The sequence below is a fragment of the Bubalus kerabau genome, chromosome 16 (genome assembly GCF_029407905.1).
Source record: "Bubalus kerabau isolate K-KA32 ecotype Philippines breed swamp buffalo chromosome 16, PCC_UOA_SB_1v2, whole genome shotgun sequence".
NCBI lineage: Eukaryota > Metazoa > Chordata > Mammalia > Artiodactyla > Bovidae > Bubalus > Bubalus kerabau.
The window spans coordinates 19,837,647-19,855,260 of record NC_073639.1 but is presented as its reverse complement, the minus strand read 5'-3'; the positions used below and the strand labels follow the sequence as shown (position 1 = coordinate 19,855,260).

The 17,614-nt window shown below is 37.0% G+C and overlaps 1 protein-coding gene across 8 annotated transcripts in view; it reads right to left on the bottom strand.

The window, feature by feature from the left end:
- The window catches only part of INPP4B (inositol polyphosphate-4-phosphatase type II B), an 855,034-nt gene that overhangs the window by 41,834 nt on the left and 795,586 nt on the right, over positions 1-17,614 (bottom strand). For all 8 annotated transcript variants that reach the window (XM_055550389.1, XM_055550387.1, XM_055550386.1 and 5 more), the window contains one exon: positions 15,147-15,301. In XM_055550389.1, the coding sequence (XP_055406364.1) occupies positions 15,147-15,301 (155 nt within the window). The remainder of the gene's footprint in view (positions 1-15,146; positions 15,302-17,614) is intronic.

Below are 17,614 nucleotides of genomic sequence, written 5' to 3'. Positions count from 1 at the left end.
TGTGGCGGATTCATTTTGATATTTGGCAAAACTAATACAATTATGTAAAGTTTAAAAATGAAATTAAAAAAAATAAAAAACTTCATTGTCATCTACTTTTTCATTTCAGTTATTTTATTTTATTTGGATCATAAGTTTTGTAAGGATGACAAACTCATTTTGACCAAAAAAAAAAAAAAAGTGACTTTAGTCTATTCTCTGAAGTGGATTTAGACTGTTCCCTCAAACACAGAGATTTAAACTTGCTCCAGTATACGCTCTCACTGTTGCTCAGAGAAGTATATCTTCTCACAGTTGAATCAGTTCAGAATCAATAAGGAATGTCCTGTTTCACTCCAGCATGTCCTCACCCACCATCACATTAGATACAAGTACAGAACCTTTCCTAGTGGCTCAGATGGTGAAGAATCTGCCTGCAATGCAGGACACCTGGGTTCAGTCTCTGAGTTGGGAAGATCCCCTGGAGAAGGGGATGGCTACCCACTTCAGTGTTCTTGTCTGGAGAATTCCATGGACAGAGGTGCCTCATGGGCTACAGTCCATAAGGTCACAAAGATTAGGATATAAGTGAACTGGTATCTTTATTTCTTTCTTATCTACATAAATCAGAAAGCTTATTTCTCCCCTGCATCTTGAACAAACATAGGTCCAGATTTGTTCAAGATATTTTTGTTTCATTTTTTATTGATTGTGATAAAATGAATTCAATCAAAGTTTGTTTCTTTACTAATCGAACTTCAGGAGGAAATTAGCCGAGTTCAGCAACATATTGGCAAAATGTGCTAACACTATTTTAACATTTAGGTGGAGAGATAGATATTCAAAGGGAATTACTTTGAAATTTAACTTAAAACTAAAAAAATATACACATAAATTCATTTTTCATTAGCATTACTAAATCAACATACCCAGATCCTCATCCCTTTTTAAAGTATGGTATATTTCTCATTTTCCTTTCACTCCAGTGTCTGTACTAAGATTGTTAGTGTTTCCTTCTTTTCTTATTCAAGCAATGTGAGCAAAGGTAGCAAAATAAACATACACACATTTATCATAAAACTATGTAAAGCAGATTGCAAAAAAAATGGCTTTCTTTTATCTTGCCATAAACAGAAACAAAATAGTTTCCATCTTCCATTATGATCGGAAACTATAACGTTAGTAACATAAGATTGTAATTTATAGAAGAACTTCAAAGACTGTATTTTGAATTTATAACTGACTACATGAATATCAAACTGTATTACTTTCTAAAAATAGATTTATTTAACCTCCAAATAAAGTTTCATGATTTAGAATTAATTTCCCATTATCTAGGGTATCTATTAGCTGCTTGGGAACCACACAATCTATTAGCAACTTTAAAGTTATTAACATAAACAGTTAAATCAATCATATTTATGTAATCCAACCACAGAGGAAAAAGATTAAACTCAGCAAATGCTTGTTGTAGTCTGGGCTTTCCACATATTTATCATGATCAGGCTGAACCCATGGCAAGTCTATATAGCTGCGTAAGTTGCCCTTCTATTTTATGACCATGTAATAGTTGACCACATGGACCCCATATATATGCTTCCCTGGTGGCTCAGATAGTAAAGAATCTGCCTGCAAAGATCGAACCTGGGTTCAATTTCTGGATCAGGAAAATCCCCTGGAGAAAGAACTGGCAACCCACTCCTGTATTCTTGCCTGGAGAATTTCATGGACAGAGAAGCCTGGCGGGCTACAGTCCATGGGATTGTAAAGAGTCGGACACGACTGAGTGATTAACACACACACACATACACACCCTACATATATACATGGGAGTTTTTCTTTTTTATAGGAAAAGTGGTTTTCCTTTTTTTTTTTTTTTTTAAATAGGGACTGGAGAGCAGAAGAAGGAATTTTCAATAAATGTATCTATTTCAAGAGCAGCTGCTATAAAATCAATTCATTCTTGTAAAGGGAAGGCATTTCCCCTATCTTTTTCTAGCAAAAATAATATCTCTTGACAGTGCTAAGATGCCTTTTCCTCACTTTTGTTCTAGTCTTTCCAAGAGAAAAAAAATCTTTATCACAAAATCAAATAAAACTGTTATAAAAATTCCATCTCTGAGCTTGTTATAAAATTAAACTGGGGAACAGAAACTGAACAACCGATGAATCTATTGTATTTCTATTTTCTAGAGCAACAGAGCAGTCAAGGTGATTTGCAAACTCTGTGGCATACAAAAATATTATTTTCTCAAATAGTTGAGAGGAGAGACATCATTTTGAAAATACATAAATTCAGATACTTCCGTGTAAGAGACTAGTTTTTCCTTTTTTTTGCAGTTAAAAAAAAAATCTCTAGATCAATATTATTCAACTTGATTTGATGAGTGCTAAGAGCAGATCTAGGAAAAGTCTTGAGCCTAGTAGATAAGGAATGCTTTATGTGATTTTATTCTTAAGTATTTACATCCCATCTTGCTTTAAGAAGAATTTAAGGCAATCTAAATGGATACATAAAATGTAGTAAGTTATCAAGAATGGGTTGTGAGAAAGAGCTATACAGGGCAAGGGTTGTGTCATAAAACTGAACCAAAAATGAAGCCACTATTTTAAAAATAGAAAGCTTATAAAAGAATGATATACATTTGAAGTGCCCAGAACACTTAAATTACTCATTTTAAGTTGAAAATATAATAAGTCAAAACTGCATTTAATGCATCTCACCTACAGATTGTTATAGCTTAGCCTAGACTACTTTCAGCATGCTCAGAACACCTATATTAACCTACAGTGGCATAAAAATCATCTAACACAAAGCTTATTTTATGATATGGTCTTGAATATCTCATGTAAGTTATTAAATATTGTACTGAAAGTGAAACAAAGAACGGTTTTACTTAACATGACATCCTGCTGTCTACTAGGCTGGCTTGAAAAGTATCACATGTGACTTGTTACTACTAATCAGCTACCAATTTTGTAAACAATATGTTTTATAAATTACACCCTTGATCCCTATAAAGATGTCATTCACAATCCCATAAATTCTGATGGGCTCAATGAATGGAAGAGAATGTGGTGTAATTGTGCATATTATATTTTTGCCCACAGGACTTGAGATCGTTATCCTCAGATACAAATGTATTACACAGGGCATTTGAACTCGGTCATCTGTGATCTTCTGATCAGGAGAAAAGTTTGCAATATTTTGACTGCTTTTTTCATAAACTCTATTGCCTCCCGGTCCAGTTTTCCTTAGATAGCCTGTGAAGACATTCAGTTTGTTAGCCTGGGCTAGTGACTGGGGCTCTACAGTCAAAATTCAGGTTCGAAGGAGAGTTGAAACTCTTTTAATGAAAGTGTTTTCTTGAGTATAGTAAGCATTTCGACAAAGTCAGGAATTTTTATGCAATACATTGACAATACATTGATTTTAATAGTTTCGAATTTATTCTCATGTGCTTTAGGGCAAACATAACAAACATAACAAGTGCATGAATTCATGGACATCCTTGCCCTGGTCAAGACTACAATAAATGTCTATTTAGGTGACAGCTGTAGAAAAATCATTAGGTAGTTAAATGAATAACTGAGATTTGGGTAGCATTACTGTATGGGAATGGAATGCCATAACAAACCTGGAAGAGACTCATTAGAAGACCCTGATGTTTGAGGGATCAAAGACTGAGGGCAGGAGGAGAAAGAGATAACAGAGGATGAGATGGTTGGATGGCATCACCAATTCAATGGACATGACTTTGAGCAAACTCCAGGGAGATAGTAGACAGGGCAGCCTGGCATGCTGCAGTTCATGGGGTCACAGAGTTGGATATGGCTTAATGACTCAACAACAGCAGCAATAAACTTGTAAACTTTAAAGCAAATAGGATTTGAGATAGAACTACGATATGTGTTTCATGTCCATACATATTTTTGATTTTCTCTTTGAACACAGCATTCAAGTTCAACAATATGAGGCTACACCACCAGCTTCGTTGAGTCTTGTATTTCAGCTTCCTGGGAGCATAGATGAACTTGCTGGATTTCAGCATAGCCATGGTCCTCACATCATTCAGGCCTGGGCTGCCTGTATCTCTAGCTTCTCTGATGAGAACAAGCCATTCCTAGGACTAGTTTCTGCTATACCTCATTTTACAAGAAAAAAAGCATTAATCATCTCCCTAATCGCCAATAGGTTTTTGTTGTGTCTCAGCTGGAAGTCTCCTTCCCTTGTCTAAAAGGGAGCTCTAAAAAGTCTCAGATTACCTCACAGGCTCCTGTCAAAACACTGTGCATTTCACTCTCCAAACCCAAGAGATCTTTCTGTCCTATTTCACTGTGCTTTCATTTTTAAAGAAAATAAACAAAACAAATAAAAATGTTCTTTAAAAAAAACTACCACTTCTGAAACCTTCTTTTCTAGAACTTGATTTAAATGCAATAAACCAGTGCTTTATAAATGCTGGGACCTTTTTGGAAAGCCCCAGTTATATGCAAACCCCCACTATATGAAACAATAAAGATCAGCTATCAAGAGTGAAAACCAGGATGGCCAGGAAATATTTAGAAAGATGTTCAATATAATATATTATTGGGAAAATACTAATTAAGCCAAGATATCATTTTTTTACCCATTGGATTGGTAAATAAAAAAAAAATCAAAACCAAAACTCATAGTACAAATATGGGGTCATGTAAAAAAATGGAAGCATGTGCATGCCTAATAGAATATAAATTAGTGTAGGGCCATAGGGTAGCATCTAGTAATATTGAAAATATGAATACCGTCCATTCCACTTACAGGTTTACCCACCGTTATGCTCATATTCATAACTATACATGTGAATATGTCTCCTGCACTATTGATTATAGTACCAAAATATCAGAAACAACCCAAAATTCAATAGAGGAATAGATGGATTGTGGTCTATGCACACAAAGGAATACTACACAGCTATGAAAAGGAAAGAACAGACCTTATGTGAACATAGATCTCAAAAAACATAACATCAGCTGAGGAAAATGAATTGCTGAATGTGACACACACCATGAGAACACTTTTATAAACAAAAACCTCTAATAAACGTGAGGAATTAATAAATAATACTCTTAGCCTGGGCCACTTAGATATTCCTAGTCAAGAACTCTTAACTTTTCTTTGCTACTTACCTAAATTGTACTAATCCTCAAGACACAATACAAATTCTACCTTCCTCTGGACCACTCCAACCCATAATGATTCCTTTTCCCCTTTGATCCACTCTAATAATAATAGTTTTAAGTATGTGACCTCATCTATGTCATATTCTCGTTGTGGTGACTAATAAAGGTTCCTCCTAGAGAATGTTTCATGTAATTCTTAGTGTGCAGCAAGAACTCACTGACCCTTAGCTGTTGTTATAAGTTTCGGTATCCCTGTGTTTAGCCCAGTACTCTGCCATGCTGCTGCTGCTGCTAAGTCACTTCGTCGTGTCCGACTCTGTGCGACCCCATAGACGGCAGCCCACCAGGCTCCTCTGTCCCTGGGATTCTCCAGGCAAGAACACTGGAGTGGGTTGCCATTTCCTTCTCCAGTGCATGAAAGTGAAAAGTGAAAGTGAAGTCGCTCAGTCGTGTCCGACTCTTCGCTATCCCATGGACTGCAGCCCACCAGGCTCCTCCATCCATGGGATTTTCCAGGCAAGAGTACTGGAGTGGGGTGCCATTGCCTTCTTCGGTACTCTGCCATAGTACTCAATAAATGTTTACATTTGACTATGACCATGATGGAGACATATTTTCTGCTAATGATAACATTTGCCCAGGTCATCTCCTGAGGTGGGGTCCTGGCTCCGTAGTTACTGGACACTCAGTCAAATCTGTCGGCATTTGGGAGTTGGGCGTTCCCAAGTTTCACTGGCTGATGCTGAGGCACTGCTCTGTGGGAATCACTCATGAACACTAAACTCCTATTTAGTTTAAATAGGAGTTAAACTCAGATGCTCCTAGATTGTCCTCATGTTATTAGTTGAACTCTGTTAGTCAAAGTCACTGAGAGAGTTTAAGCCTTTTAAAACAAATATTAATCATGGGAGTTTTCTTCTAAGATCTTGAACACCTGGGGAATTCCTCAATTTCAGGAACCTCAGAGGCAGCACTTTTAGAGAAACATGGGACAAGAAAGGTTACACAGGGTAGCTTAAAAAATTGAGGAAAGCATGAACACTTACTAAGCGGAGCACCTAATATCCGCCAGGCATAGAGAATTCAAATAGTTGATCTCATCTAACATGATGCCTCCAGGAGAGAGAGATAAGTTATCCCTGGTTTACAGGTAAGGAAACTGAGGTCTGGAGATTAATTAACTTAAAAGCTGCACAGAAAATAATTTCCAGAATAAGCATTCAATCACAGGCCTTCTTGATTTGAAAAATCCATGTTTGTGGCAGAAGTTAAACTTATTTAAATTAGATTCATTTATATTTCATTGCATTAAATTAAATAAAAAACACATTCCATACACTTATTTATTTAGGTCCTTAGTTAATAATTTGAGGAACTGAGAGAAATGACTTATTTGGAAAGGTGTGTCTAAAACTGGTAATGGCTCTGAATGTTAAACTCCATATTCACAGGGTCTCAAGCTATGAGTACTTGAAAACAAAATTAAATATCAATACAAAACACATTAGGGAAAAGAAAGAAATCTGAAAATTACTATTTTTAGTAGCAGAACAACATGACATATATAAATATATGAAGAAAATAGCCTAAAATTAGCACATGCATTTTGTTTAGGAAATTGAATAGTTTTTGGTAGCTCATTCTTTGATTTCTCCAGTAAGAGCAGTTCTTTATTGGTAGGTCATCTGTGGATATCTTTTTAAGAGATAGTGGTTCCAACATGATTTTTACAGACGTGTACTCTGCTGCATCTTTCACCTTAGCAGCGGCTGAAGCAACAACATCCTAAGTGGTGTAAGTTTTCACACTATTATTAGCAAGCCTAAGAAGATGGTGACCTCATCTGGGCTTATTACTGTGATTTGTCACAGAGGCAGGCTGAAATAATACAGCAGACACACCACTGAAACTCTCAAGGGAAGAGAGAACTCTAAGTGATAATGAAGAAACTGTTCCCACTTGTGCCGTTCTACACAAATATGTCCCTTTCCAATAGTCAAGAGATAACTGAAAGCTTCAATTACCCATGTCTGCGATGCTTCTTATTCACTTCAATATTTGAATTAGGGGATAATATGAAATAATGGAAGCTCTTCTCCGACTAGTACAATCAAACAAAAGCTAAAAAAAAGAAGGCCAAAGTAGAAAGAAGACTAAGGAAGGAAGACATGTTTCTATCTAAACACAAATGATCTCCATGACTTGAAAGTGAACCCCACAAGAGAGGAAGTCATGAGAAATAAAACCTGTACTGACATCAGTAGATTGAGGTCATTTATTTATAAAGCAGAACATTTCATAAGTTACACTCCCTGACACATAAATTTCGTGTTGAGATTATGACATTCAACAGGATGATAGAACTCAATAAGGCTGATGGGCCTTTTAATCTCTCTCTTGTGAATTAAATATTTACTAAAATAGAATGATTAAAGCCCTGTATCTTAAGAGGGATAAATAGGTTGGATGCTGAAATATACCCTGATTAATCTTACTAAAGGCATCTCAGCTATCTTTAGAGTCATTACAGAATGACAGATTGCAGAGTAATACAGCATAAGGAAAATAAAAGTTACAGACTGACAATTAAACAATATGGTGTCACACTATTACACACATACACACACAATCCTAGAGTTCCTCTCAAAGGAAAACAACAGAGAACAGGCATTTTCATTTCAATTTACTTTTAAGTGACAATTAAATTCCCCAACACAACTATTTTTGGATAAAATGTGACATTTAATAATCTAGTCAAATGTTGTATTTTTAAATGCAATCCTAACTGTCTTTTAATCAAATATAAGTTTGAAAGTTCCTACTAAATGTGCTTTTTGCAAAAGCATTGGGACAAGAAAGCTCTTAGCACTCAACGGTGACTTCAGTATCAAACAACTGAGTGCTGCTACTGCATTCATTCTTTATTTCTATTTAAAAATAAAAATGCTGCTGATTATTCAGCCATCATTTTATGAACTTCTGTTATAGGTATCAAGGACGAATTTGGCAATATACGTACACTTCAAAGAAAGGATAGATATACCAGGTTTATAGTCGTATCATAAAGTCATTAAAGTCAGTTACTGAAGGGCAGTTGATTTACGTGAGGCAGACTTTAGTCAAATGACTTTCAACCCCGGCTCTATCCCAGAGTCTGTGCTGGGACTCTGGAGAATCTCTACTTTAGTTTTACAATATAGGCAATTGCTAAGAGTTCCTTACAGAGACATATCTACCCCAACTCCTCATCAGCTTCCTAATATGGAGAGGATTTTGTGCCACTTCATTCAAACAGACCGTAGATAGTGGCACATGTTGGGAGCATGAAGCTGTTAAGTAATAATGGATATACAGGAAAAGAGAAAGTCTGAAATTTTTGAAAACAGGACAAAGGCTACAATGACAAGCTGAAATTATCATGGAGTAATCATGGTGCAGGCAAACAAAAACGGAGTCACGTGACCACTGAGAAACCAGTGTCAGACAAGTCTCTGCACCACTGGGAACTTGAACTTTCTTTGAGCTATACCAGACCCAAGAACAGCACCAGTATTACTCAGAACAATACCTGCCAGCTGCAACCTTATGGTCTCAGGGTCTCTCCTTGTAACTGTGCAACCGTTTGGGACACCAACCATCCTTGCTTAACAAGCACACTCATTCTTGCCACACACAGTAGTGTTCAGTCATATCCGACTCTTTGCAACCCCATCGACTGTAGCTTGTCAGGCTCCTCTGTCCATGAGAATTTTCAGATAACAATACTAAAGTGGGTTGCCATTTCCTTCTCCAGGGGATCTTCCTGACACAAACCTCAGTCTCTTTTGTTTTGCCAGTTCCAATTATAATTCTTGATAAACAACTCATGGGACTAACTGTAACCTTGTGGGTTTTTGCCTTTAAAAGCCTCCCCTATTTTGTAATCTGGTAGGACAGAATTCAGGGCTTCCCAGGTGGCTCAGAGGTAAAGAATCAACCTACCAAGCAGGAGATGCAGGTTCCATTCCTTTGTTGGGAAGATCTCATGGAGAAGGAAACAGCAACCCACTCCAGTATTCTTGCCTGTGAAATCCCATGGACAGAGGAGCCTGGTGTCCATGGGTTCACAAAAGAGTCAGACACGACTCAGCAAATAAACACAATACAATTGTTTGTTGAATTTGAGTCTCCTGGGTTGCAGCCCTAAATAAACACCTTTTTATTTCAATCATGTCTGTTTCTGAAATTTTGGTTGACAGATTCAGCCTGTGATGGTAGATTGTGGCCTGTTTGTTTTTGAATTTGTATCCAAACCTCTTTAAAACTTTCACTATCATCTTGTGGAACTTTTGCTTATAAATATGTCACAACTGAGTGATAATTTCCGTTGCTTATTTCCAACTGCCTATGTATGTGCAAAACTTCCTAACAGATAGGACTTGAACATTTTAGAAACCTATGTTATTCATTCACTCATTCATTGAATATTTATTGAGAACCTACCATAACTAGACTTTATTCTAGTACTGGAAATATAGAGGTGAACAAGAAAAAAAAATCCATACTCTCATAGAGTTTATTCTGGTGAAAGGGCTTCTGAACAAGCAGGGAGATGAAACTTTATTTATCGATAACACTTCTCTCATCCATAAGTAATTTGAAACTTATAGCAATAAGCAGTATAAAAAAGTAAAATTTAATATAGATGGGGGAAAAAATAAAACTAGCAAAACAGCAGTGGTATTATAACCCTGGTGAACTTTAAAAAATATCCAGAGTAAATAGCCTGAAAGGTGTTTAGAATAATTCAACCATAAACTACAACTGATATTAAATAAAATAAACAATTTAATACCTTTAAAATATAATCAAACTCCATTAAAATGCTAGTTTTTTTTAAATCCAGGATTGTGTCCTAGAATATTTATAAAGTTCTTAAAAATTCTGTCTCTGTCTCAATGATAAACTGTGCACAGTCCAAATTTAAGTTTTTAAGTGCCTCTGAAGCAGTTCCAGTGTACATCTAAAAGTCAGTATCTGAAGGGTAGGACTTCTGATCGGGTGGCAGAGTGAAGAGCTCTGCAAATCTTCGTCCTCCTCCCAAAGCTATGACACTGAAAAATATTGTCCAAACCAATCATTTAAGCACCCTAATAATCAGCCAAAGTCAAGCAATGAGTGGAAAAGAGTTTCTACTTGGAAAATTGCTGACTGGTAGGGAAGGAGAGAGCCAGTCTACGGTCTTCCTATCCGGGGCTACTCCCACTCCCGTCCCTCTCCCAGAGTTGGGTTGCCATGGAAACCAACAACTTTGCTGCCCCAGGCTCTGAATGCATTTGGAGAGGAGTGGAAAATCACACACTCCAGCACTATCAGAAGCATTAGTAACCCTGTGCTTGTGCTAAGGTCGCTTCAGTCATGTCCGACTCTTTGTGACCCCATGAAGCCCACCAGGCTCCTCTGTCCATGGGATTCTCCAGGCAAGAATACTGGAGTGGGTTGCCACGCAAACAAATGCTTCCAGCAATCCTCACAGCTGGCCTCAGGCTGCACTTCCATTTGGGCCACTCCCCAGAGCAAGTGGACTAGTCATGAATGCAATGGGAAAGGAAACCCTGGACATCAAGAGAGCCACAGAGGGCTTTGATCAATTTCCACACATCTTGGGTTGACTAGCAGGACCTAAAAAGGCCTGATGGGAAGAAAAGGTAGGATGGATACAAAAATTCTTGAACTGGAATATATTTCCAAATTAATACACAGATACATCAACAAAGCCTCTAACTGGCTAGAACTGTTTAAACACAACTTCTGTCCAATCAATGACAGACACTAAATTACCGAGAGCCAAATGCAACCTCAGGAAATAAGGTTTAGACATTAAAAAAAAAACTGAACTACAGTTTCAAAACATAATTGAAAACACAATTTTAAAAAGAGATGGAAAAGTTGCTACACAGTTCTGAAAAACAGAAGGCAACAGAAGGTATTCATATTAATATTGTTCTTCATTTATTCAGCCACTGTTCATATTTATTTCAGTCTGGACCAGACTTCTCAGGTGGCACCAGTGGTAAAGAATCCACCTGCCAATACAGGAGACTCAAGAGATGTCCATTCAATTCCTGGGTTGGGAAGATCCCCTGGAGAAGGAAATAGCAACTCACTCCAGTATTCTTGCCTGAAGAATTCCATGGACAGCAGAGCCTGGCAGACTACAATCCATGGGTTGCAAAGTGTCAGACATGACTGAGCACGCACACACACACACACACACACACACACACACACACAGGACCAGACACTGTGCTCAATGCCCAGATATTAATACAATAGTGAACATGATACGTAAGGTTGAAAGCAAAAAGTCTGCATTCTAGAACTAGAGTTTTCTCTTCAAATCTCAGAATTTAGTCAGAATACTCTAGTCTGGTACACAGTCTCAAATTTCTAGAAGTATGTAGTTTTTATGACATGTGCGTTAAGTAATATTTTGACTAACAGATGTGAAGTAGTCAAATACATAACCAAATAATTTGAAGTGACAGCATTTTGTTTTGCTTGGTATAAAGAAAATAACATTAAATATAACTAAGGCAAACAAGGTCTTACTGTACAGCACAGGAAAAAAAACTAAGGCATCTGTGTTTTAGTGCCAGTGGTCCCATCACTTCATGGGAAATAGATGGGGAAACAGTGGAAACAGTGTCAGACTTTATTTTCTTGGGCTCCAAAATCACTGCAGATGGTGACTGCAGCCATGAAATTAAAAGACGCTTACTCCTTGGGAGGAAAGTTATGACCAACCTAGATAGTATATTCAAAAGCAGAGACATTACTTTGCCAACAAAGGTTCGTCTAGTCAAGGCTATGGTTTTTCCTGTGATCATGTATGGATGTGAGAGTTGGACTGTGAAGAAGGCTGAGTGCCAAAGAATTGATGCTTTTGAACTGTGGTGTTGGAGAAGACTCCTGAGAGTCCCTTGGACTGCAAGGAGACCCAGCCAGTCCATTCTGAAGGAGATCAGCCCTGGGATTTCTTTGGAAGGAATGATGCTAAAGCTGAAACTCCAGTACTTTGGCCACCTCATGCGAAGAGTTGACTCATTGGAAAAGACTCTGATGCTGGGAGGGATTGGGGGCAGGAGGAGAAGGGGACGACAGAGGATGAGATGGCTGGATGGCACCACTGACTCGATGGATGTGAGTCTGGGTGAACTCCGGGAGTTGGTGATGGACCTGGCGTGCTGTGATTCATGGGGTCGCAAAGAGTTGGACACGACTGAGCGACTGAACTGAACTGAACTGAACTGAACTAGTACTTTCTGAGTAGTCTTTGCCAAAACACTCCACAGAGTTCCATTTCTTTATTCTTATGGTTAAGTAGATTTGACTAAATTTCTAAGGTGATGCCTTAATCTCAAATTCTATGATTATTTGTAAGGGCATACAACAATATACATTAACACAAAATATTTATAAGAAACCTATCTAGACTAATGAATGCAATCCACTCATAATTAGCTTAGCATTTGTAAGCACATGTACATTTTCAAGGTGGTATTGAAATAGCTTATTTTCTTAAATAGAAAAAACATTGCATGCAAAACCTTATTTACAAGATTTTAATATTAATATATGGTATTGGAGTCAAACCATATGTCATAATATATTTGCAAAAATACACAGGGCTCATAATTGCCTAGACTTGATTGTCTCAGGAAGATCAAGACCCTTGATATTTATTTTTCTAACAAGTACCATACAGCAATTGTTCTCAAGCGTTGTTCTAATCATGTAACACATATCAGTTCATTTAATCCTTGAGACCTTCCTAAGAAGGGCTATTATTATTAGCTTATTTGTTTTACATAAGGAGAGGACTGAGGTACCAACTTGCCTCAGGTAGTAAGGCAGGATGAGATTAAGTTCCTCTTGGCTGGTAAGTGGCACGTGACCTGGGTTCAAACTCAGGACAGCTGGCTCCCAAGTCCCTTCCTCCCATCTACTCTGCCCTGTGGCCAGAGCTTATAAAGCTATGGGCTTGTAAGATGGTACCCAAAGAGGGAGGGTATGGAGGTTATTTAAGACAATAATATATCTTATTTCCCTTAAACATACACACACACACACACACACACACACACACACACAGAGACAAGTCCTCACAGTCTCACACAGTACTCACATGTACAAAAAACCAAAGGCTAAATTTGTCAGATTGGAAATTTACATATATGTGTGTGTGTGTGTGTGTGTGTGTATGTGTGTGTGTATATATGTGTGTATATATATATATATATATATATATATATATCACCAAAGTAGTGGGGATATGGAAGTCATGGTCTTCAATATTTTTGGATTAAATTTCTAGTGCCTTACTTTAGGTCACAATCCAAAACTTAACCCCCATAAATGTTATGTCATTAGCAAACATACTGACATATAATATTAGTTCCTCCAGCCTTTATACTTTACCAAAATATTTAGTTATATATTTCAACATGTATATGACAGATACACCTTTTATTTACCAGTTGGAAAAAATACCTTTCTAATTTAAGGGTCCTCTCTTACCTCTACTTTGAATAAACAAGTAACAAATTCAACTTGCAAATTATGTTGGTTGACTCACTCCAGTCCTCTGAGGTCTCTGACCTGGAATAGTATGTGGCCTGCCCTCCACACCTGGCATCTTTGTTCCATCCATAGTGATATTTGTACTTCTTAAATGCACAACAGAAGGTTTCATACTCAGATTCTGAATCTTCCCTGTGAGTGCTGAGAGATAATTTTTGAAAAAAGTCTTTTCTAACAACCAAATGTGTTTATATGGCTGAGATGTTCATGTCAGGCCTCAAAGACATCCTCATACACTTATCCAAAAGTTATGGTAGAACACCACTGAGCAAAGAAAATGCCAAGAGACATGAAATGGGGTAAAAGAGAGAGCTTCATAAACCTCTCATTAGCGGGGAAAACACACAGCACAGAAGGAGCACAGGCGAGCGTCGCCTCACCATGGAAAGACCAGAGCAGTTAAAAGAAAAGTGAAGCTAATGACATGCCAGATGAGCAGCAGCCTTCTCAGTGCATCATATGACGTTCCTTTTTGCAATCTGGGAGCCTGTCCCGTGTTTCCTGTGGTGCTTTTGAGTCAGTCTTTGTAGGAAAGAGATAAGTTCCCTAAAGTTTCTAATTAACGTATGTCCTTGCTGATAGACCCTGGGAAAGAGGCCCTTCTTCCTTTCCATTATGGCTTATATTTTAGATTTAATTACTGTAGAAATGAATCAGGAAACATGACTTCAGGCAGAACATTTTAAATGTCGGCAGAGTGATTATATTAATTCTCCATTTTAAAGGATCCATTATCCCATCTTTACGATGAGTGATGTGAAAATAATTTTAGGAAAGAGGTTAAAGATGGGAAGACTCTACAAGCCATGGTAGGATGACCCGTTTGATGCCATTTTTTGGATAGCTGATTTGTTTGGATAAGATTTAGTTTTATTTTATGTGTACACTTAAGGACTTGTACATAAAGGAACTGTACTCTTCTTCAAGTGTTTTACATGAAGGAATCTGAGCCCTTCAACTTGAGTTTAAATGTGTTAATGAAATATATCCTCTATTCACATGATCAAAATCTGGTCACATTTTTTTACTGCCTAAAATGAATAGAGGGAATACTTAAAATTATTTTATCTTTCATGTCATGAACTCAAAGTCAAGAAAATGCAGTAAAGTTACTAAATGTTTGGTCCTCCAGTAAAATATGTATTAGGAAAAAAAAACAACCTTAAAATAAAAGAAAAAATAAGGTCTTACTGTACAGCACTGGGAACTATATTCAATATGCTGTGATAAACCATAATGGAAAAGAATATGAAAATGAATATATATACATAAGTATAACTAAATAATTTTGCTGTACAGCAGAAATTAACACGATATTGTAAATCAACTACACTTCAATAAAAATTTTTTAAAAAGAAAGAAGGTGAAAACATGTGGGCTACCTTCTCATACAATCCAGTGCTCGGATAAAGAAGTCCTTGTGTAACTGATGCTCATCTCTCAGGATTGAGCACTGTTCAAGCGTCACAGACATCGACGTCCTGTCTTTGGCACTTTTACAACAGGTGAAACGAATGCCATTTAGTTTGCGACAAATCTGTAACAGACATAGAAACGGTTTCTTGTTTATTTGTAGATTACTCTCAAGCATCAGAGTCCTCTAAACACTCCTAGTCTAAACTTACCAAATGTATGCTAATTTTATGAAAGTCAACTATTTCAATATGCCCTGTGGAATGGAAAAATAATACCTTTTCATTTCAGAAGCTGATGGAATAGATTTAATTTATTTAGCTCTTTGTACATGAGGTGTGGGGCTGTTGAAGGCATGTAAGATGGTAAATATTCCTCAGAGGCAGCGATGCTCTGAGAGGATATCTAAGCTGCAGGGGCTAATGATAATAATCACAGCTCAGAAGTAACATCTTATTAGTGATGGGGGAAAAAAAATCTGTATTTCCTGGATAAGCCCTTTGAATCTTAAAGAGCTAATACCTTCTCACATATGTTTGAAATAACCTTTGCTAATCTCTGTGGGATATTATGAGACTTTAAACATCCACACGGTGCCAAGTGCAGCAGATAAGGAAACCACTCATCAACGCAACTAACAAGAACTCGGACGCCACAAATGGCCACTGTTAATTGCATATCTACTGTGCACCTGGCACAATGCTAATAAATTTCACATAGATCTGCTCTTCCAATTTAACTGCACATGAACCCTGGAGGAAAGCATATTCATCTTATTTTACAGATGAGAACACTGAAGTTTAGATAGGTAAGATGACTTATGCACAACAGAGCAGAGCCAGGGTACTAATATAACTCTATCTAGCAAGGACCAAGTCTTTAACTTCTGTCCTATTCTGCTTCTCTCTGTACTTCTTTTTTTTCTTGTTATTCTGATGTAAGCCAGAAGAAGAATCTCTGAGTAGCAATAATTTATGGGCTCATTGCCTGCTAGGTAACAGGCGAATCACTCCATTCTTTTTTCTTCCCTGGCCCTGGTAATGCTCTGATATGAGACACCAATCATCAACGTAGCATCAACAATGTTAATCAACATGCACTTAAGATACATTTAATGTGATGAAATACAGGTCTGCTTTATTATCTGCCATCAAGGAAGCCTTAACAGTTGCCTACTTTGAAAAGAGGGTATAATAATACAGTTCATCAAAGGTTTTTACCATGATTTAAATATGACTCCAACACTTAGCTTAGGATTTACAACTCTTTAATAGACCTTAGGTAAATACTTTCTCACCATCTTTAATGTGACTAGAGAAATGTGAGAGCATGATTTCAACATATAATCTTTTTTTATCTAGGAAACTCTAATGCTTTTAAATAAACAGTATTTCAAAATTTTTCATATAAAATAATAAAAGCTTTACTAAATTTATAATAACAGTATATAGACCTCAATGGTCACTTATGAGAGATGATCTTTAAAAAGAGTGAATATTCTTTAAAATGCTCTGTCACTATTATATGCAGCTATCCTATTAAGGATATTTCATGTGTCAAATTTAAAACGAATAGGAAGCTTGGGCAATTCCTTCAAAGCAGACTGGTTGGGTCTTCATTTCTGTATTTCACAACTCTTTAGAGCCAAATGAGTTGTTTAATTTGGCTCTAAATTTAAATTTAACATTTAATTTAACATTAGCTTAATTTAGTGTTTGGTATTTTTAAGTTCTCATTTTCAGTTTTAAAAATTCATTGAGATAAAATCAAATAGCTTTATATTTTTAATTAGAACATAAAACAGTAAAAAAAAAAAGAAGCAATATTTCCTTGTTTTAAAGAAGAAATAAAGACAAAAATTAAAATTTTGTGGAAGATGTTGAAGGGAATTTCTATATTTCTTGAAGAGTAATACCAAGGTCCCTGGTTTACAAAGAGGATACTGAAACTCATGTATCACTCTACAGACATGCTATTTATAGTAATTAAGCCAATATTCCTAAGAATGTCAAATTTGCACACTATGGGTGTTGTACATTTATCAAGGCAGGCAAACATCCATTCATTCATTCAGTGGGAAGTTGTGAGTAAGCCATATTTGACTGGTATATACGTTTCAGCTAAAGTTGAAACTCTAATACTTTGGCCACCTCATGTGAAGAGTTGACTCATTGGAAAAGACCCTGATGCTGGGAGGGACTGGGGACAGGAGGAGAAGGGGACGACAGAGGATGAGATGGCTGGATGGCATCACTGACTTGATGGACAAAAGTTTGGGTGAACTCCGGGAGTTGGTGATGGACAGGGAGGCCTGGAGCGCTGCAATTCATGGGGTCGCAAAGAGTCGGACATGATTGAGCGACTGAACTGAACTGATACGTTTCAAAAACATTTTTAGAAACGTGTAGGATTTATGGGAAATTTCTTTATATATTCA